At 41.2% G+C, this 23846-nt stretch overlaps 1 protein-coding gene across 5 annotated transcripts in view; it reads left to right on the top strand.

Annotated features, from left to right (window-relative positions):
* Positions 1-23846, top strand: part of LOC126438132 (uncharacterized) — a 1198954-nt gene that overhangs the window by 768451 nt on the left and 406657 nt on the right. For 2 of the 5 annotated variants that reach the window (XM_050090514.1, XM_050090515.1), the window contains exon 4: positions 16790-16822. The exons of 1 other annotated variant lie outside the window; for it this stretch is intronic. In XM_050090514.1, the coding sequence (XP_049946471.1) occupies positions 16790-16822 (33 nt within the window). Of the gene's footprint in view, positions 1-16789; positions 16823-20562; positions 20578-23846 lie in introns of those variants that run through there. 2 more of the 5 variants (XM_050090517.1, XM_050090518.1) reach the window with 2 other exon arrangements.

The following is a 23846-nucleotide window of genomic DNA, read 5'->3' as shown; positions in this document are numbered from 1 at the left end:
AAGAGTTTCTTAAATAAGTTTTGGTCTGAGACTGAACAGGGTAGAATAAAAAGTGAATTTTTAAATGGGCCTATCTTCAGGGGCAGAAACCACTCAATGAAAGACTTTTGCAGGGATCAACTTAGGAAATTGGTGCATCTAGATAAACCCTTTGACGAAATGACGCAAATTGATGCCCTTAAAAGGAGGTTACCTGAAAGAATACAGTGGGAATTAGTGCATGGACCTGACGACTGTTTAGACCAGTTTCTAAAATATATAGACAAATTAGACAGGGCAATGGAGAGAAATGTGCAACAGTTTAGTAACGGAAACCATTACAGTGGGAGGTGGAATTCTGATTACCGTGGAGAGAACCCTGGAAGGGACGATAGAGATTTTCGGAATGAACACCAATATGATAGAACAAGAGAGTACAATGCTAATTGGAGAGGGAGTAACTGGGAAAGCAATGGTGTAACTAGGAACAACAGATGGGAAGGTAACAACAGAATGAATACAAATTGGAGGAGTGACAATAGAGGTAGACATCCGGAAAACTCCGGACCGCCTCAATGAAGGTCCACAGCTTTGGGGCGAACCAATTTAAACATAATAGGACCACTAACTTTCACACAAAACCCAGTACTGTAAATAACTGTACCATTAACAAACAGGTTAAAAACCAGGAATACCAAGTGAATTATATAAATTTTGATAAAAAATTTTGGGATGCTATGTGGCACAGTAGACCACCACAAAATAAACATAGGAGAGACCAAAGCTCTGACTCAATTCTGGATGAGGAGATGTTAAATGATTTTTACAGGTGGGCAAAAAGGGGAGAGCAAGCTAATAATGAAGAGAGTAACAAATGTTTTAGTTCAGAATTGGGGGGGTTGTTCACACAAGAAGGTAATAGTGAATCAGCTGATGATAAACCTAAGCAACAGGAAAAAGAATCAACCATAGAAAGTGAAAAACAGAGAGAAATAGATGAAACTGGCAGTAAAGTATACCATAGTAGTGATGATGTTAGTATTTTTGATGTGAAAAGTATGGTAAGCAAACCAGTAAGTGAGTACAATGTTTTTATTGAAATAAATAATGAAGTTTTGGAACTTGATGATAGTTGTGGTGACGAAGTACAGGAATATGATAAGAATAATGAAGTGACAGCTGAAAATCAATTGCTACATGCCTTTCCTGATGAGCTCATGGTTAATCAAAGTGGTGATAACAAAAGTGAAAATATTGTGAAAGAATTAGATTTGCGTGATATTATTGAAAGTAAAGGAAGCCAATTTTTAGAAATCCTGTGGAACCAGTATAATGAGAATTGTAGTAGCAAAGTGTTTTGGTATCGTCTAAGTATAATTAGTAGAGTTTTATGCCCACGCTGGTGGGAGAGTAAAAGAAAGAGTCTGAGTGAAAGGTACATAAACAGTAAGGAGATATTTTGTGTGCAGCCAAAGTGTAAACTTGACACTAGTAACTTAGAATCTGAAAATCAGGTAAACCTGATGAAGACTGAAAGGGAGGAAGGAGATGGAAATTATAAAGAAATTGAAAAAGATTTATTATATGAAGTCCCCGAGGGGAAGGCAGATGAAAAGGAATTAGGCTGTCCATACATTAAAATAAGAGTAAATCAGTGGGACGGGCACTGTCTTATTGATACAGGAAGCCCCATATGCGCAATTTCAGAAAAATTTAGAGATAAAATTAGAGATGGTAAGAACTTTGTAGAAATGCCGGTTGTAGGGGTAAAAATCAGAGGTGCCACTGGTAGGCAAAGTAAGGTAGTTAAGAGTCAAGTATTGTTAACGTTTCAAATTGAAAATGTGGAGTTTGAGCAGGGTTGCCTTGTGGTCCCAAGGTTAGAAGAAAATATCATTTTTGGCATGGATTGGGTCTTAAAAGTGGGTGTAAGCTTCTCTTGGGAAGATAAGACTGTTATAATTACTGAACCTGAGAAAAATAGTATTCTGAAAACAGAAATGTACATCCTTAACTGTAGTAATTCTTGCAACCATATCAAAGCTGTTGTAAGCAAGGTAGATAATCAAGCCATAAGTGATAACACATCCTTTGATCTTATAAATGAACAAAATTTCGAAGAATTAGTCGAAGTAAAATTGAAGGAAGCTGTAAATCTAAGTGAAAGTCAGAAAAATCAGTTAAGAGAAGTGTTATGGGAATTTCAGGATACATTCAGTGAGAGACCAGGGAAGGTAAAAGACTATCAGTGCAGACTTCAACTCAGAGATCATCATCCTTTCTTCCTAAAACCATATGGCATTCCATTCTCCAGGAAAAAAGATGTAGAAAGGGAAATCCAAAAAATGGAAACTTGGGGGATTATAGAAAGGAGTAGAAGTGCTTACAACAACCCATTAGTAGTTGTGTCTAAGAGAAATGGTGGGGTTAGACTTGTACTTGACTCTAGGCACCTTAATAAGTTTTTGATTAGAGAAAATGACCATCCTGACAATATGGATGAACTCCTGCACAAATTTGATAATGTAAAATTTATGAGTAGCCTAGACTTGACATCTGGTTTTCACCAAATACCACTTGAACTTGATTCTAGGAAGTATACTGCCTTTTTGTATGGTGGCAAAAGTTACCAATATTGTGTTGTCCCTTTTGGATTGAATGTATCGGTGGCTGAATTTATCAGAGCACTGGATTTTGTATTAGGTGATGAATTGTCTTCAAAATTAATAGTATATGTAGATGACATTCTTGTAACTGGAAAAACCTGGGAAGATCATCTAAACCTTCTGAGACAAGTCTGTTCAAAATTGAGGGAAGGGAGAATGACCGTAAAATTGGAAAAATGTTGTTTTGGAGTTAATGAACTGAAATTTTTGGGGCATAATATTTCAGAAAAGGGAATCTTACCTGATAAGGATAAACTTGAGGCCATTGTAAACTTCCCTACTCCCAAGAACAAAAAACAACTCAAGTCCTTTTTTGGTCTCACTGGATTCTATAGAAAATTTCTTAGTACCCAAGCTTTAAATGCAAACTGCTTATGTAACTTACTAAAAAAGAATACTGTTTGGGATTGGACACAAGAATGTCAGGATGCGTTCGTGGAAATAAAACAACAACTGTCCCAAAGTCAAATGTTGTATAGACCTGTTATGTCGTTACCATTCTGTATAATGACAGATAGTAGTGAGACAGGTTTAGGGGCACACTTGTTTCAAAACATAGAAGTAGAAGGAAAATTAGAACACCATTCTATTGCTTTTGCTAGCCGGGTTTTACAAAAGTATGAAAAATCATATACAGTCACAGAGAAGGAACTACTTGCCATCCACTGGGCATTTAATAAGTTTAAAAGTTATCTGTTAGGGCACAAGGTAATTGTTTTCTCTGACCATAAAGCTCTATCGTACATTCAGGAGTGCAGACTCTATCATGACCGTATAACAAGGTGGGTTTTATTCCTTCAACAGTTTGACTACGAGATCAAATTTATTCAGGGTAAACATAATGTCATTGCAGATGCCCTTTCCAGACTACCAGTAGGTGCAGATGTTGAAAATACTTATGGAAAAGAGGAGAAAGAGTTCAAACTTATGTACTTAAAGGGTGTAAAAGATGAAGCTGAAATACTGAAAATCTGTAATGATATTCGTAGAAACCAAAACCATGATGAAAATTGGAAGTTGGTTAAAAGTTATATAGGGAAAAAGGGAGGAGAAAAGGTAGATCAGTATTATAAAGTACAAAAAGGGATTTTGTTTAGGAGACCTAGACCTGACTTAGACAATTGGAAACTATGTTGGCCTGAGCAATGTATTGACACGTTAATCAGTTACATACACGAAAGCTTCGGACACTGCGGGGCAACAAAATGTATACAGAAGATACAGGAAAATGTATACTTCTATAATATCAGTAGGAGAGTGAAGAAAAAACTTGAAACCTGTGATCGTTGTCAGAGAGTAAAAGTGAGCAACCAAACATCTAAAGGATTGATGCAAAACATTTTACCAAATAAAAACCTTGAATTAACAGCTATTGATCTATATGGACCACTACCAAGGTCAAGGGGAGGGTATAGTTACATCTTCGTTATAGTTGACGTTTTCTCTAAATTTATAAAATTGTATACATTAAAGAGAGCAACCAGTAAACAAATTATCATCAAGCTGACGAATCATTATTTCACAAATGTTGGTATTCCCCAGGCCATCATGTCTGATAATGGGTCACAGTTTACATCTAAATTATGGAAAAATTTTATTGAAGATACAGGAATAAAACATATCTTGATTTCGGTTTGTCACCCATCAAGTAACCCAGCAGAAAGGTACATGAGGGAAATTGGAAGGCTCTGCAGAACATACTGTAGTAAAAATCATGTTAATTGGATTGAAAATGTTACTGACTTTGAGGATATAATGAACAGCCTACAACATTCATCCACTGGTTTTTCACCTTACGAAGTAATGTTTAATAGACGACCTGCAAATTTGATTTCTGAGAATGTTGATTTCCCACCTTGTCAAACTATGACACCCCAGGAAAGAGAGACAGCTGTTAGGAACACTATGAAAAGACAAGGAGAGGTAAGAAAACGGAGACATGATGCAAGAAGTAAAGGAGTACAGTTCAGGACAGGAGATCTGGTTTTAGTAAAAACACAGGAAAAATCTAGATTGATGAGTTCTGAAATAAAGAAATTTTTTGACATCTATATAGGCCCCTTTGAAATCAAGGAAAACCCACACCCTAATGCCTATAGGCTAATCTACCCAAAATCCAAGAAGTTATTTGGACTGCGCAATGTTACAGAGTTAAAACTCTACAAACATGACCCATAAAATAGTCATTAATAAGTAAAATGCTGCTCGGAAAGAACTAGTTGACTGGCCCAACTACATCACTTTATTGTTTTATCATTCAAGGAAAACTTCATGTCAATGTGTGGGGCTATGTCAGCTAAAAGTATGAAGTAGATTTTGTGTTAATGTGAATTATGTCTGTACTAATTTCTCTTTGTTCTCTAGTATACCCATTCATTAAATTTGGTACGAGATCAGTGTGTCGGGCTACGAACCATTCTACAGTGTCATAGTAATGTCTCTTAACAGAAACCAAAGTTAATGATGTGGACACTTTTAAAGTAATAAGATATGAATAGTGATTGTGTGTAAGAAGACAAAACCTTGTCATTTGTAAGCTATGTCAGATGGAATGTTATTTAATGGATAAAGCAAACTGGAGGTACTTGTCAGATTATGAGAGTGTACTTTGAAAGACCAGGTATGTTATAGTGTGTTAAAAATTTAATCATGCAAATTAAGAATGTATTGAGGTTTAGAGCATTATGGAAACAGATGTTGGTGTATTACTTTTGAAACACTTGTGATGGATTGAAGGTTATGTGATACTAATTTTGAAGTTTATATTGTGGGAGAATATTTTGTAATAGTTTAGATAATTTAATGTTAAAGTGAATGAAGAGCTGTTAGGAATTTATCCCATACCCTGTTACACAATTTGGAATAATTTCTGTTCATGGCAATATGCTATTTGAGCACAGGAGAGTAAATAAAAATGAAACACTGCTTAATAATGATGTAAAGTTAAGGTATAAATACTAACAATCTTTCACAATTTAAGTTTAGAGTTTGTCATAATTTGACCTATAAAGTTGAAATAGACGTACAGTGTGAGGATACTGCGATTATAGTCGCAATCATATGGAACGTCTCAGCTATCTCATTATAAAGGAAACATTAAATCATAAATATGTAAACCAATCTGACTCTGAAAATACAGTGCTGATCACACATAATTGAATTTACACTGGATTCACCATGTGATTCCATTCATCACGTATACATGAATTTTCCCTAAGAGACAACCATTTAACATTGTGTATAAGTATTACAATATTTTGAACTATGTCTATTTTATGTATGTGGTTAAAAGAACCTGTTTATTTTAGAATAATGATTTCTTTAGATTTAATGGTTGTTTTGGGCACAAGCCATGCCCTAAGGTATTTTATTGAAACACTTATATTAAAAGATTGTGAGAGATGCCTGCATTACACAGTTCACTTAATATATTCTAAAGAAACCACTGACAATCAGAAGAATGAGGTTAACTAAGTCAGTATTGAAGTAAACTTGAGTTTATGCATATATTATATAATTATGTACCCATCTTAACACGGCTCTGCAGCTACCATGATCAATTAAATATAAGGTGCCATATTTTATTGTTAGTTATAAGCTCATTACACTTATTGCTCAATACAGCCAATGTAACTTTCAAATTATATATCATGGAAAGTGTATATATATAACTAAGATCACTTGGGAAACCAATTTTATTACTAACTTTCGGAACTGAAAATTTTATTATGATGTGTGTATTAGACATATTTTATTCCATAGTGACACACAATCCCATGCATGCCATGCACGGACTTGTGTGGGGGGGGTATTGTAACAGAACGTAAGATCGTGTATGTCAGTAATTTTCGTGTATGTCAGTAATTTCTTTACGTGTAATGTTTTATGTAAATATAGCCTTTGACTGCGAGTTTAACAACTAAGAGACAGTTATCTTTGGACATGCGGAAAGGAGGTCGATCTTTGGGGGAGGTGGTAAAAGGACTTTGGAGAGAAAGCGTGGGCTAGAGGAGGTGCGAATACAGATGTGGTGTAAAACAATGTCTTATTGCATATTATTGTAGAAGTGTTAAATGTGAATAAATGAATTAAATAGTGATTTGCAAAACTGATGTAACGTTTGCTCTCTAAAAATCAAAATACCACATCGCCCTACAAACCAGTTAGTCTCATCCAAACACAAAGAAAACCGCGGGAACATCGCAGTGGAATCACCTCTAGACTTTACGAAGACAACAACGCAGCCATCGATATGAGTTAAGTACCAAACTGTTCGTACTTGTTAACGACCTCGGACTATAAATTTGAATCTCCTGTAGTACCTGAAGTCACCATGTGGACAAAGGAGTAGGACAACTTATATACAGTGGACATCATAGGAAGAGGTCTGTTAAACACCCCTTTAGCGTCCAAGACACCGGACCGCCTTCACTAGCGTCGAACCGCTCAGAAACCGCTTCGCAGGGCAGTTGATAAACGACAGTCAAAATAAGACTCGGTTCTTTCACAGGAGCCGACATGTTCTCTCGTGCTCCATCCTGAACTCCAAACCTCTCGCGATCCCGGCCAACTCGCTCCACTCACCACACATACACACTGCCCAAAACCTTACTGCTTCGCAGCTTCTGTCCCCACCGATGGCGCAAGCCGCGTATCTCCAAAGTTATCCAGACAAAGATAATCGACGAGGGGCTAATCGACTGAAGATCGTGCCCATACGGCTCATTATATAACGGTGTTGAAAATTAAATGAACTGACTAGATACGGAGTGAACTGATTTTCTCCAGAATCAGTGAAGAAAACAACACATGGAAAACACTGACACCATCAAGGGACCCTGTGGCATCAGAGAATAACTTCCCTGTTACCAGGGAGAGGTGTAGTGGGTAAAACGTAGAGGAAGACAGAGAGTGTAATAAATCCAGCAAATAATTGAGGAGATGTGGTGCAAGTGCTATTCTGAGATGAAGAGGCTGGAAGAGAAGAGGAATTCATGGGGGGACGCCACAAGAAACCATGACTTTCGTTTGACGAAAAAAAAAATAACAAAGAAAAAAATAGGAAATTGGAATAGTGTATAGCTGTGACGAAAAACAAAATTGTTTGATGGTTATATTTTTTAGACTAGCTTTCAAACCGAGGTTTCAATTGTATTGATAACAGCATAACGGAAACTCCTGATTAACGAAGATCAGACAGTATCTTTCCCAGGATAGCTACTGTGGCACAGTGTGAAGTTCGTCTACACTCTCTGCAGAAACGCAAGTCATGCCTCTTCGGCAAGAGGAGTACATGGCTCTGAGGGACTAGTCAGCCATCAGTTATATAATCTTCTAGTGCGGCTGTTTGCAGACACTCAGACAAAACCACGTCATTGTCTGTCACCTCTGTATAGGGCACTCACTATCCTCTGCGAGTGGGATCCTTTTTTGGTGCCAAGGCACACCAGCACGCGGAGCTTGTGATGTACGACCCTCAGTAGTCCACGCTTGGGAAGAGAGAACCCGATTTGCTCAAGAGCGAGGGTCATAATTTGACATCAGGCAAGCCATCTACATTAGCTAAGTACATAGCTTGTATCAACGTTTTCGTTCATCATCCCGTCTTGTTTCCAGAATTGGGAGGGAACACTTAACTTCAATATTAAGCTCTTTTTTCGAAACACACATTCTTATTTTAGAAGTTGTCAAACGTTTCTAAGTGGTTACAATTTTTCATTCCCTTCTATTCCTGATTAATTTTCTACGCGTAATTTAATTTAACCATATACATATTCAGATAAGCAACTAATGATGCCAGTTCACATACACAGTCTCAGTTTTCCATAAAATAGAGAAGAATCGATTACACTACCTGTCGTTCGTGTTTAGGGAGACGAGCATTGGAAACCGCGTCTCGCTATGCAGACTTGAGTTTCATTAACCGAAAAATCCTCGAGATTGACGAAATTTTACTGAAGCTCGGAATTTATCGCGGACTTGGAGACGATATTAATAGTTTCCACAACGAAACTCTGCTTCAAAATATGGCAAAAAATCCAAAGAGATTCTGGTCATACGTTAAGCACACCAGCTTAAAGACACAATCAATACTTCCACTTCGCGATAGCGATTGTAATGTTACCGGCGACAGCGCCACTAAAGCGGAGTTACTATACATGGTTCCCCGATATTCCTTCCCCAAAGAAGACAAAGTAAAAATTCCAGAATTTCACTCAAGACCTGCTGCCAACATGAGTAGCGAACAAGTGGCGTAGCTACTCAATTCATTTAATAAAGGCAAGCCTTCCGGTCCAGATTATATACTATTTAGATTACCTCCGGGATATGCTGATACACTACTGGCCATTAAAATTGCTACACCACGAAGATGACGTGCTACAGACGCGAAATTTAACCGACACGAAGAAGATGCTGTGATATGCAAATGATTAGCTTCTCAGAGCATTCACACAAGGTTTGCGCCGGTGGCGACACCTACAACGTGCTGACATGAGGAAAGTTTCAAACCGATTTCTCATACACAAACAGCAGCTGACCGGCGTTGCCTGGTGAAACGTTGCTGTGATGCCTCGTGTAAGGAGGAGAAATGCGTACCATCATGTTTCCGACTTTGATAAAGGTCGGATCGTAGCCTATCGCGATTGCGGTTTATCGTATCGCGACATTGCTGCTTGCGTTGCTCGAGATCCAATGACTATTAGCAGAATATGGAATCGGTGGGTTCAGCAGGGTAATACGGAACGCCGTGCTGGATCCCAACGGCCTCGTATCACTAGATCACTAGCAGCCGAGATGACAGGCATCTTATACAAATGGCTGTAACGGATCGTGCAGCCACGTCTCGATCCCTGAGTCAACAGATGGGGACGTTTGCAAGACAACAACCATCTGCAACAAACAGTTCGACGACTTTTGCAGCAGCATGGACTATCAGCTCGGAGACCATGACTGCGGTTACCCTTGACGCTGCATCACAGACAGGAGCGCCTGCGATGGTGTACTCAACTACGAACCTGGGTGCACGAATGGCAAAACGTCATTTTTTCGGATGAATCTAAGTTCTGTTTACAACCTCATGATGGTGGCATCCGCGTTTGGCGACATCGCGGTGAACGCACATTGGAAGCTTGTATTTGTCATCGCCATACTGGCGTATCACCCGGCGTGATGGTATGGGGTGCTACTGGTTACACGTCTCGGTCACCTCTTGTTCGCATTTACGGCACTTTCAACAGTGGACGTTACATTTCAGATGTGCTACGACCCTTGGCTCTACTCTTCATTCGATCCCTGAGAAACCCAATATTTCAGCAGGATAATGCACGACCGCATGTTGCAGGTCCTGTACGGGCCTTTCTGGATTCAGGAAATGTTCGACTGCTGCCCTCGCCAGCACATTCTGCAGATCTCTCACCATTTGAAAACGGCTGGTCAAGGTGGCCGAGCAACTGGCTCGCCACAATACGCCCGTCACTACTCTTGATGAACTGTGGTATCGTGTTGAAGCTGCATGGGCAGCTGTACCTGTACACGCCATCCAAGCTCTGATTGACTCAATGCCCGGGCGTATCAAGGCCGTTATTACTGCCAGAGGTGGTTGTTCTGGGTACTGATTTCTCAGGATCTATGCACCCAAATTGCGTGAAAATGTAATCACATGTCAGTTCTAGTATAATATATGTGTCCAATGAGTACCCGTTTATCATCTGCATTTCTTCTTGGTGTAGCAATTTTAATGGCCAGTAGTGTATAAAAGCTCCGTACTTCACTATCATATACATCCGCTCGCTGCACGAAAGATCCGTGCCTAAAAGATGGAAAGTTGCTCAGGTCACAGGAAAGAAGTAGGAGTAATCCGACGAACTACAGACCTGTATCACTGACGTTGATTTGAAGTAGGATTTTATAACATGTACTGCATTCGAAAATCCGCCTCGGTAGCTGAATGGACGCCGGTATGGTAGCTCAGCATGTTCGGTCAGAGCGTTTACCTACCCTCTGTAATAAAAAAACTGAGTGAACGGATCAACGAACAAGCTGAACGAGTGTCATCGTACGTCCGCCACGAACAAATTCAACGAACAATACAGAACAAAATAAGATAACGAAAAAAAATAGTGGCCAGTGCGGCCGAATGCTGTGCAAAGGGGCCCGGGCTCGATTCCCTGCTGGGTACGAGATTTTCTCCACTCAGGGCCTGGGTGTTGTGTTGTCTTCATCATCACATCATCCCTATCGACGCACAAGTCGCTGAAGTGGCGTCAAATCAAAATACTCGCACCAGGCGACCAGTCTTCCCGACAGGAGGCCCTAGCCACACGATATTTCACTTAATTTTCGTTCCAACATTATGAATTACCTCGAGTAAAACGATCTGTCAGAACAGATGCAGGAAATACCATTCTTGACAAGCACAACTAGATCTTTATTCTCGCGAAATAGTGAGTGCTATTGACAGGGAGCCTCAGGTTGTTTCTATATTCCTAGATTCCCAAATGGCTTTTGACACAGTTCCTCACAAGCTGTTTTTAAACAAATTGCGTGCCTGTAGAGTATCGTATCTGTTCTGTGACTGGATTCATCATTTACTATCACAAATATCACAATTCGTAGTAATTGATGGAAAGTGATCGAGTAAAACAGAAGTGATATCTGGGATCACCCAAGGAGGTCTTACAGGCCATCTGCTGTTCCCTATCTATATAAAAGGATTAAGAGGCGATCTCAGCAGCCCTCTTAGATTGTTTGCAGATTGTGCTTCATTTAACGTCAAGTAAAGTAATCAAAGGAACAAAACTATTTGCAAAGTGATTTATACAAGATATCTGTATGCTGAAAAAAGTGGCAATTGATCCTAAATAAAGAAAAGTGTGAGGTCATCCACATGACTACCAAAATGAATCTGTTAAATTTTGGATGCACGATGTTACTGTGAATTCAACTACGGGTCTAGGAAATGCAATTATGAAAAACTTAAATTGGAATGATCATATAGACAATGTAGTGGGGAAGGCAAACCAAAAACTGTGTTTCCTGGGCAGAACACTTAGAAGACGAAACAGGTCTAGTAAAGAGGCTGCATACACTGCACCTGTCCACCCCTGTACGAATATTGCTTTGCAGTATTGGATCCGTACTAGATAGCACTGATGGAGGATATTGGAAAAGTCAAAACAAGGGAACCTCATTTCGTACTATCGCAAAGTAGGGGAGAGAGTGTCATGGATATGATATTCGAGAGTAGTAGGAGAAGGGTGGCGTCAGTGCATTTGGTTAATGCGGTTTGTCTAAATCAGGGGCAAGGATGCACTCAGGGGCAAACTGATTGTTCTCCTATGACTAACAGGTCACTAACCTACTGTTCTGCTAACAGGATCATTCCTTTTGATTCACAGGCCCTTAACCTATTGTTTCCCGGCACCTCCACCGAGTCCTCCCCAAAAACCCTCAGGAAACCCCCAACCCATCCCCTCCCCCTCGGCCGGCCAGAGTGGCCGTGCAGTTCTAGGCACTACAGTCTTGAGCCGAGCGACCGCTACGGTCGCAGGTTCAAATCCTGCCTCGGGCATGGATTGTGTGCTGTCCTTAGGTTAGTTAGGTTTAATTCGTTCTAAGTTCTAGGCGACTGATGACCTCAGAAGTTAAGTCGCATAGTGCTCAGAGCCATTTGAACCTCGCTGATGCAGGTACACTTTTAGCTCCCAGTTATTCGAATAGCCTCCTCTCATTCTTATCAATTGACTGACTACTTAATTAAACTGATCAATTAATTAACCTCTCCCCCTCTGGTAAACCCCCACATCCCTCCTTCCCCCTCTCCCTGCTCCACCCACAGCTGGAAATTGATGGCTCTGCGGCAGAGAGAAACGATCTCATAACAGGAAATTCAAGGGTATATTCTTTATTTATAAAAAATTCTGTTTGCGGGGTTGGATTTCTCTTGCTCATTGTTCTCTGCTGTTTGGGAAGATGCAGGTCTTGTAGGAAGTATTTCATCAAATGCTTTCCTCATTTTTTTTCCAATCATGCAAGGAATACTGTCATGAAACACTTACGACATGTAATTACACTGGTAAAAATTTTTCAATCGCGAAGCATGAACCATCCACTGGACCACGCAGAATGCCACCGCACGCACTGCCAGCAGTCAGGGTGCACTGGCAGCCCCTGCAAACGCGGCCATCAGCTGCCGAGCCACGTGCAGGAGTCCATTCATGATCCGTAAGCATGAGGCTGTGGCATCCCTTTCACACTTGACACCTGAGAAATTCTTGTCGAAACAAGTGTTTTCCTAGCCACCAAAGCTGATGCATGGCTTTCATAGCTGCAGGTCCAGTACCGATCGAGATGTTTGCATAGAGGCTCACCCTCACAGATGCAGCTAACAGGTTGTCAGTGTTACACTGACGTCACACGTCTATGTAAATAACACCCAAGTCTCCCTCTGGATATGCTCTAGAAATCTGATGCAATGTATTCAGAAAACTTTTACGAAAATATCCCAGAACAACACAGGTTGCATTGTTCCTAGAGATCCTTACAGGATAGCCCATTTGTCACGTGTTACGATGTACTGCCTTCAACAAATATCTCAGAAATGGTAAACATTCTCACCGCTGAAAGCCTTCATCATGTCTGTGCATGGTTGCGAAAAAATCATTTATCATAAAAGCATTCTTGTTATTTGGGAAGAGAGCACTGTCAAAGAACAGATGGGAAATTCAGATGTGGATTTAACTTAATAATTAAAAATCAAATTGGACACCATTAAAACTACATCTAATAAAAATAAGGAAAGAGTTGTTTTCTGTATCTAAAAGTGTATGCTAAAGTTAATAAAGACTTAGTACAAGAATATCTGCTTCTCTTGTTTGCTAATCTACCAAAAATCCAAAGATATCTCCTAAATACAATGATCCATGGGCATGTATTTCAGATGTGGAAAGTGGGTAGCTGATGACCTTGAAAAGTAGTTGAAACTAGGTAGCTGAAAGTATAGTGAGCCCCTTTTCGTACCTATATGAAGAATTTAGCTGTCAATGCAATATGGCGCCCTGTACAAAACAGGTTTGCCACTGAAAGTCTCGTCTGCAGAAGAGAATGGCAAACAGTGCTGCCACACCGGCAGTAATTTCGCGGTTGAATTCAGGAAGAGCTAACCAGAATGCTCCATTCATTCACAAGAATTCCTTTGTGCTGGGACACACTAGCCTCTACAGACTGGTTCAAACGAGATGGGGGCAAGGTATCTACTTAAAGTTCTGAGAGTAATGTGATGTCTTGTTTGTTCAAGTGTTCAAAGACAGGATGAAGCATACCATCCATCCCTGGCAGGATTGTGGCGTTAGGACAACTCCACTGTAGGTCAGAGCTTCGAATTCTGTTTGTGAAATTGTTCTGAATTTCCCATCTTTGCTTAGACAGTGCTCTCTTCCCAAACAACAAGAATGCGTTTATAATAAACGGAGTTTTCGCAACTACGCACAGCCGTAATGAAGGCTTTTAGTGGTGAGAACGTTTACCATGTCTGAGACGTATTTTGAAGACAGGGCAGCGTAACACATGATGAACAGGCTGTCCCACTAGGATCGGTAGAAAGAATGCAACTTGTGTTATTCTGGGATATTTTCATAAACAGAGGGAGACTTGGCTGTTATTTACATAGACATGTGACGTCAGTATAACACTGTCAGCCTTTTAGCTGCACCTGCAAGGGTGAGCCGCACCTATGAGAGCTATGCATCAGCCATGGTGGGTAGGAAAGCAATTGCTTCGACAGGGATTTCTCATGTGTCAAGTATAAAAGGGCTGCCACCATCTCATGCTTGTGGGACCTAAACAGACACCTGCACATGGCCCGGCAGCTGATAGCCACATCGTTGCTTTGTGGGGCTGCCAGTACACCCTGACTCCTGGCAGTGTGTGTGGTGGTGTTGTGTGCAGTCCAGTAGACAGCACATGGTTCGTGTTTGAAAGATTTTTACCAGTATAATTACGTGTCATAAGTGTTTGATGATGACATTCCTCGCACAATCGGAATAAAAAAAGTAAATCAATCAATGTGATTACTCCAGAATGAGATTTTCACTCTGCAGTGGAGTGTGCGCTGATACAAAACTTCCTGGTAGATTAAAACTGTGTGCCGGACCGAGACTCGAACTCGGGAGTTCGAGTCTCGGTCCGGCACACAGTTTTAATCTGCCAGGAAGTTTCAATGTGATTACTTCTTGCACGGCCTGCATCTTTCCTAACAGCAGAGAACAACGAACGAGAGAAATCCAACCGCACAAACTGATTTTTTTATAAATAAACAATATACCCTTGAATTTCCTGTTATGAGGTCCTTCCTCTCCATCGCAGAGCCACCAATTTTCCGGTAGGGGAAGGGTGGGGAGGGGGGGGGGGCCGGAGGGATGGGGATGTTTACCAGAGAGGTAGGACTAATTGATCAGTTTAACTAAGTAGTCAACGATATTGAGAAGAATGAGAGGGGACTATTCAAATAACTCAGAGCTGCAAGTGTACCTGTCTCAGTGAGGGGAGGGGGTGGGTTGGAGGTTTCCTGAGGGCTCAGAGGGGAGGAGAGGGAGAGGTGGGGAACAATCTGTTAAGGAACTGTCAATCAAAAGGAAGGATCATGTTAGTAAAACACTAGGCTAATGACCTGTCAGTACAACAGGTTGATCCTGAGTGCCTACTAGCCTCTGATGCAGGCAATCCACACTAACAAAATGCACAGACACGGCTCTTGGCCTACTATTTTTGAGTTGGGGTGACAACGAGTAAAACAATAGCATTTTTCATTGCAGTGAAAATTTCCCATGACATTTCAATATACTGTGTTCTGCTACAAGTGCGAGAATATTTTGTGAACACCCACATTCATAGGGAGAAATGATCATTGTAATAAAATAAGGACGTCAGAGCTTGCACAGAAAGATTGAAATGTTCGTTATTACCATGTGCTCTTAGTGAGTGGAACGGTAGAGAAATAGTGTGAAGGAGGTTCGATGAACCATCTGTCAAGCACTTCAGTGTGAATTGGAGAGCAGTTATATAGATATATACGTCGGATGTCATTTGAGGTGAATAGAGGGTTAAGGTTCTAGCAAACAATGATAGTTTACTTCTTCTTTTCTGTTTAGTGAAGAAAGTGTTCCGACTCTAAATATCGTTCAGTCGACCAAACTTCAGTCTATAGTCTTCCTTCCTTGAAGCAACAATGGAAGGATCGTTGATATTGCGCATCCCTGAAAGCGCTGTCCAAATAATCAATCTCCCTTATTTATTTCCACGCATCGGAAAAAGAGATACTGACTGGGATTCATTTCACATGTGGCGAAGTATCAGATGCTAAGGGGAACTGTTCCTACAAAAACTGTTGAATAAAGAAATAAAGACACTTAACCTAAGTCCCACTGACTGCTGTGGCTTGAATTGTTACCTTGAATAAAATAAATATCTGTCTCCAAGATCAAATCTTTTCCCAAACTGGTTCCTACGACATTACTGACAAAAATTTATTTAAAATAACGTTTGTCTGGGAGAGATGAACAAGTCACATAAGACACAACCCTGGGGAAACGAGATCTACATAAATGTTAATTATTTTGCCATAGGTATCTTAGGATGTAGGTAGGTGCTTAAATATACAAATATACAGTATGCAGAACTGTTTTAGATTTTTCTCATGCGTAGTATTAACGTGTCTCACATATAGGCCAACTTCTACAGCTTTTACAATTAAATTTTACTTTCATTTTCAAATCTTCTGTTAATTACTAAAAGCCCTTAAAATATGTAAACGTTTATAAATCGGAAGGGACGATGGTTAAGGTACAGCTGGAAGAGTGGTTTGAGTTTTGTACTTGACAAAACAGTTGGAGGTGTGGAAGTCCTTCCCAGTGTATGAACAGGCGCTGACAAGAGAGGTGGCAGCCTCTTTGCTGCAGGAGCTCCTCATAACACAGACGGCAGACAGCAGAAGCAGATAGCAGGGCCGTACCAGAACGAGGCTGGCCACACAGCCTGCTCATACAGACAGTGACACGGAAACACTTGTCGCACGCACTGTAACACACTCTGACTGTCTTGCGTTTACTGCAGTATACAGTCTAATATTTAAACTTCTCATGTTTCAGGTTCCTCTGGTGGACCTGTATCGTCCTGGATCGGTAAGACCCATTTTAGCTTTTTACTTTTACTTTACATTATCCATAGATATTTCTAAGTACTTTGCCTGGTCACAGGTAAAGTACATTCCTTTTGATTACATTCCTTTCATCATCAAAATTAAACGAGTATGAGGACTTACTCTGGGGCCCCAAATCCCTGACTGTACCAGATGTCAAAGAAATGATGATATGTCCCAGGATGATGTAGGCTTCAGGACTCCAGAATGTGGTTTAGGCCACTACTGGGAAGGGATATCTTCTTCACATACATTTGCAGCAATCCTTGTGTATATACAAGTGCTGTATCATATGAATTTGTCTAGTGCAGAGGGTTGTAATGAAGCTGTGTAGAGTGTAGAGGTGACTTTCTGTGCTTGATGGTGAAAGAGGAAGTGACAGCAGATATCACAGCTAACTCCTTCTTCTCCAGTATCAAACCAGAGGGCAATAAACATGTTGTCACAATATGACCAACGAACCACAACTGACACTTTTGTACCCAGTAATTCAACATGTCTCTGCAGAATGCCTGGGCATTGAAACCAGGGCGCAGACATATAGTCTGGTGACCAGAGAGTATGCAAGACTATGTCTGAACATCAGTCTGATGGAAACCTATGGAAACATCTCGTATCATTAGGAATTATACGGAAAAGTCATAGACTGAACGCCTACACATCCTGTTCATAGCTACAGCCGCAGAGGCTGGTTCCAAAGGCGTGTCCAAATTCTCTGAATCTTCATGTATGTAACGTCTATATAGGCAACATTTATAAAATTATTAACAACTTTTTGTCTTTTTGGCCCCGGTTTATTTTCCAGAGAAACACAAATACGTCATACAGTTTTATTTGGAATGAAAAGCTCCTACGTGGAAATGAGCTATACAGATCTCTACCTGCCCTGTGGTCCTCCCGCCCACTGCTGGATGGAGTGTCATTGTATCTTTAAAAACAATGCTTCGTCTAACAGAGAGAAGATTCTGCGAAGTCGAACTGCTACCACAACTGGAGTAGATCAGCTGGAGTTATCTCCAAGACATAGACATCTCGCTCGATGCTCTCCCAGGTGTACTTAATAGGACCAGTGTCATATGACATGAAAACTTACACAAGTGGCCTCATGTGTGGGGAGTGTTCCTCAAAGCATTCACACTTAACTGACAAAAGTAATGAATTGGACTCCTGAAACTACAAGTCAACACTGGGCGGTAAAGGTGGTGAAACAGATTTACGCACTTATAATCAAACAGTAGGTTAAGGCACTGATGGCCGGGAGAAGATGATAGTAGTGCATCAAACACCTCTTTTCATCCTGCGTACTGAACATGTGGCTTGAACGAATTTGATCACTGCCATTGGCGTGCACCAACTTATATCGTGACACATTACTCCTGATGTGTATTTTCCAAGCTTATAGGGCAAATATTCTTCCGATCTCCAACACTTCGACCACTGTCGGCAATTCAGAGTACACTTCACACCTCTTGATAAGATAGTTGGGACTGAGCGAGGTGGTGCTGTGGTCAGACACTGGACTTGCGTTTGACAATACAGAAGTTCCAGCTCCATCCCTCACAAACCTGTCTTGGGGTTTCTGTGATGTCCCTAAATAGCTTACAGTAAATTTCTAGATGATTCCCTCAGAAAGAAAGCAACCAGTTTCCTTACCTGTCCATCCCCATCCTTTCCCAATCCAGCCTTGTGCCCAACCTGCAGCACTCTTAGCATCAAGGGGACATAGAACCATAACATTTTTCTTGTGCCCACAGCAATTTCGGTGCTTGTTTTGTGCAGTGAGTGTAGGTACACATGTGGAGCGATGAATTGTCTGCCACAGGGATATGGCGATATGGCTGTTGGCAGGATGCTGTCGTCCAGCATTAAAATGGCTAATAGTCGCTGCATTATTATCCATCAATCCACAGTCACAAGCCACGACAGTTGACAATAACAAATTACAGTATAAATACAGTGTTCACATGTCGACGAAAGGCTGTAGAGGTAGTGATTTTTCTTGAATCGGTGCTGTGTCCTCACAACATTGGCTAAATTGTGACATATGTACTGATATCACAGATCCTATGCCATGTATGCTCTTCTGTTCAGTGTATCCCAACCATGGGTGCCAAGACGAGTGGTATGATTTATTTTGCTGTGTCCAGAGAGTAAGTTTGAATGGAGTGTCATTCTGTGGACCCAAGATGGCAGACAGCCCAGATATGTGACTGCTGTGAGTGCCACTGTGGTCGAGCTAGTATCGAGCATGTGTGGTGGTATAATGAGTCAGCTGCAACTAGAGGAACCAGCAATGTCTTCCAGCACAATCACCAATTTTTATGAGGCGAATAAGCCTACAGCGAAGAACCAGCAGCCAAAATGTCATGGTGGCCAATGTGTCCATACCGTGGGGTGGACCTGAAGATGTTGGAGTTACTGAGCAGCTACATGGAGATGAATGTGCAGGTTCTGGGCAGAATTGTTCCTGAGGAACTCAAGAATTTGATGCACTACACTTCTGTCACCTGAATGTCACTACAGTCTGTGAGGGGCATGGCCGCTGTGTGGACACAACAACTTGGTGGAGTGGTTGGTGCCTGTTCACAGCCAGATGGACAGTGATCCCAGTTGAGGCAGAGAACCTGGCTTCGGCATATCAAGAGGAGCACTAACTGAGAACTTTTGCAGCTGACAGTTGCATGCTGGTGACTTTATGGTTGGTACAGTGTATCGTGTGGTATACTAGCTGTACATTGGGTACATCTGATAGCAAAAGCGTTCCACTTGCAAGTCTGTGGTTGTTGTGTGACAAGGTGTGGTTGGTTATTGATTGCACATAGAAGTGTGTGTGTGTGTGCAGTGAGTGAGAGCACTTTAGTTTGTTAACTACATGATGTGAGTGTGATTAATTGTTTTGATCCTAAAATGTCAGCTTAAATTATGCTGTGAACATAACTCTCTTGTTGAGAGAGCTGCTGTGCAAATGAACTTTTACAGAGCATAATGTGTAGTTCGTTGTGGTATTATATGGTGACAGTGTTGGTAGTAAACAAATACGCAGTTTTGTGTTATGATCCTAGTTAGGTAATAGTGTGTTTTTATATTCTGTCTTTTGCTACTGAAGTTGTCTCACATATAATTACTCGTTATGTGCCAAGCATTGTAAATTTTTGTCATTGTTAGCTGTGTACGATTGTCCTAAGGTAAGGTTATTTGATGGAAGATACTTTTTATTGGTTGTTTGGAGCCCAGTGTTGGGATCTTTATAGGCTACAGAAATATCTTACTTAAGGAAACTGTATTTCTAGTCTGTTGATGTTAAACAAAATAAATTGAGTCCCACACGTACACAGCTCTCAGTCCAAACGCCACTTCATCTAAATCCTAGGCCACACATGTGACTCACTTTTTTCTTCAATAGCATGTGTCAACACAAGTAATCTGGAAGGCAAGCGTTAAAAATTCCAACCACTGTTAAGGAATGGTTCGTCAAGATATAACGCCAGCAAACAGTCCTAGAACTAGAGTGGAAGAACCTTAGGGAAACTAGTCTGAGGACAAGCTAGGCCAAAGACATTCTTCAAAATTAGGCAGAGCACTAAGAGCTTTCGTTAGCTGTGCTAATCTAATGAGCATGACTCTCTTTTTTATTACCAGGGTGTCCATAGTAGTGGAAGTTGTAGAAACGTTAGTCAATGTGCAGTCTGGTCATATACTGAAGCATGTTTCTCGTCCTTGCAGCAAGTCTGATGAACGGGTAGCGAAGAACGAAGATTGGTCTGGGCCACTTGCTGCACCACCACCACCACCACCACCGCCACCAGCAGCAGCAGCAGCAGCAGCAGAGGAGGGTGTTGCAAGAGAGATGTCCGTGGACACCCTGAGCCTTGTCGCTGGTAAGTGGGGCAACTTCTTGTATGCAATTTAGTAGGCGCCGCTACTTCCTGCACACCTGTACCACACCCTGGAAAAGTCACAAACGTTCATGTGAGGCAAGCACTGTACTGTTTAGACCCAATCCTGTGACCTAGCCTTTGCTTCAGTCTGCAGAATTTTGCCAGCGAATGCAAAAATTATGGAAACCGTTAGAGGAACTTCAGAAGTTTCATCCAAAGTCTATGATCGTATATAGCTATAGGTCTCAGAACTCTAGTTGGCTTCATGGAGCTGTGAAGGTTAGATAGATTCTTACACTTTTCTGTGCCGAATAAGTTTAAATGTGGATGAAACATGTCATTTGACTGTAGCAAGCGCTTCTGATGAGGTTTCCTCGATACCTCTGTCTGAGTAAAGAACTTATTCGCAGATGATAAAATTGTCGCAGGTTCTTTTTTTGTGCTCCGGTTTTGACCCAAGCACATAGTGAATTAAATCAGAAACGAGCTCTGGTTAATGCGATAGCAAAAGTATAGTCAACCGCCCCACATTAAGTAGCATATGATTTTTGTGCCAATCTTAATGAAGTTCTGCCACTTCAATCATTAGCAAAACGGTATTTACCATTTTCGCAAAACTACTGTTTTAAGTTCACTTTTTTTTCTCCAGGGAGTAGTGATTGATCCATGGCTAACCTACAGAAATTCATCTTTGCTGAGAGACCTGTGAACTGACTTTGAGCTTTTTAAATGCACTTTTGAAGTTTCTCCTTAGGGCATTTCGCTTCTACATTCGCAACATTGAACACCCATTTCGAAACTGGTTCTTAAGATAAAAATTCGTTTCCTGCGAGATGTCTACCCTTTTTTCTTTCTTTATTTATTTCTTCCTTTATTGTATTTTGATTCCCCCCCTCCCCCCAGAAGGGGGGCAGGCTGGCAGCAGCATAATACGCCGCTCTGCAGCCTACAGATAAATTTAAAAAACATAATTAGATGATATAACAGTATAAAGAGGTGATAAAATGGTGACTGTTTAAAACTTGTACATGGCAAAAAAGTTGTGAAGAAAAATAAAAAGCAAAGAGGTCAGTGAGGCTGATTAAAAACGCTTAGGAAACAGACAGGCACAATTAAAAAACATGGTGACAGTCTGGTTTCTGTTCACAACACTTTAAAAAGGGGACGTACAACACTGAACACTCACGGAAAATACTGCACTATAGAGTACAATGGCATATGGGTATGGAGTGGTCGGGGTTGGGGGGGGGGGGGGGCAAGTAAGGGGGAGGGGGAAGCCAATAAAGGAAGAGGGCACAGAAAAAGGGTGGGGGGGGCGGAGCAGGGCGGGCGCGACAAAGGAGTTGGGAAGACAGTGATGTCTACCATTCCATCAAACTGTAGAATCTTAATGCAGTACTCTTCCACTGCGATATCAACAGTTAGGTCGACAGATAGTTGACAAAGCACATATTTAACAAAATCACTTCCAAACTGACTACAAATTATATTGCCTGAAAATAAATAAATTAATTAATGAAGCACCCAGAAGACTTGGCTGGATGTCAAGTGTGACTTTGTATACCTGTACACCATCGATGGTAAGTAAACGATTAGAGTGGCAGTTCTCTGTGACTGGTAGAATGGCCCACCAGAGTGCCCTAGTGTTAGAAATCTTACAGACATAGCTACATACAGGCATTGTATTAAATCCAATGGCGACATGTGAAAATTTGTGTTGGACCAGAACTCGAATCCGGATGCTCCACTTCTCTATAGCAGTTCCTTTAATCACTTAAGGCACCTGACCACAGCTCCTGCCCTGCCCAAATTCCTACATGCCACACACTACAGATGTAGTGTCCTCTGTCCATTATCACCCATCACATGAGTCGCACAAGTATTCAGACAAGTAAGTGCATCCCCACAGAAGATATTATTTTGAGGTGTCTGTTCTTTTGGATATGTTAGAAAGAACAGACACCGTACATACATACTTGCATTACTGTTGTTCATATTTAGTGTTGTTACTAGGCCTGGTAAAATTATAAGAGGCAAAACAGTGTCAACATTAAGTGATGACTGTGAAGGGCACAGAGACTCTGTGAACTGATGTGAAATGGAGTTATAGCGCCTGACAGAGATTCAAAGAGTCCTCATGGCAGGTGTAAGTTTTTGAAACATTCAGATGTGACAGTGGCCCGGTGGTGGACTGCAAGGGAATATGAATGTGAATAAAATGTGTGTGAAATCTTATGGGACTTAACTGCTAAGGTCATCTGTCCCTAAGCTTACACACTACTTAACCTAACTTATCCTAAGGAGAAACACACACACCCATGCCCGAGGGAGGACTCCCACCTCCACCAGGACCAGCCACACAGTCCATGACTGCAGCGCCTTAGACCGCTCGGCTAATCCTGCATGGCAGGGAATATGAGGGCAGGCATACTCATCATCATGATTCCAATGAAACACTTATGATTACACCACAAGGGAGATTCTCCTTATTGTGCACGAAACATATTGTAACCCTTAGATATCCTTGTCTGCTATCTGAGAACAGTTAATGGACTCCCTCTACATTCTGTGTCATCCTGCAACATTGGTCAGAGACAACCAGCAGCCAGACTAGGGGATTACTATGCCATGTGTGGGCTGGCATTAACACTACAACACAAAAGGCTGCATTTGGAGTATTACTGTATGATTCTTCCAGTGTAGGGAAAAATCGGGTATCACTTCTGGTCATGGCTGGTATTGACCAAGGGAACTCTGACAGCACAATAGTATGTCACTTACATCCTGCATTTTCATATGGTGCCTTCTATGAGACAGTATCATGGCGCCATTTTTCAAGAGGACAACGATCGTCCACATGCAACATGCGTCCCCATCAGCTCTCTGTGTTATGTTTAGTTATTAGCTCTGTACCCACTAGAATATATGAGACATCAGCTCGTACGCCATCTCAATCCCAGTGAAACTATCCAGGATATCAAGGACCAGTTACATCAGCTGTGGACTAGCTAGCTTGTGTCAGGACTGGGTCAACAGTTTTATGACACAATTCTGTACTGAACCAATACATGCACCCAGTCCAGTAATCTGGCAACCCCTTAAAATTAACCCACAAGAGGTGCACTCCTT

The sequence above is a fragment of the Schistocerca serialis genome, unplaced genomic scaffold, assembly GCF_023864345.2.
Source record: "Schistocerca serialis cubense isolate TAMUIC-IGC-003099 unplaced genomic scaffold, iqSchSeri2.2 HiC_scaffold_1261, whole genome shotgun sequence".
In the NCBI taxonomy this organism is placed as follows: domain Eukaryota; kingdom Metazoa; phylum Arthropoda; class Insecta; order Orthoptera; family Acrididae; genus Schistocerca; species Schistocerca serialis.
This window is presented reverse-complemented; position numbering and strand designations above follow the sequence as displayed.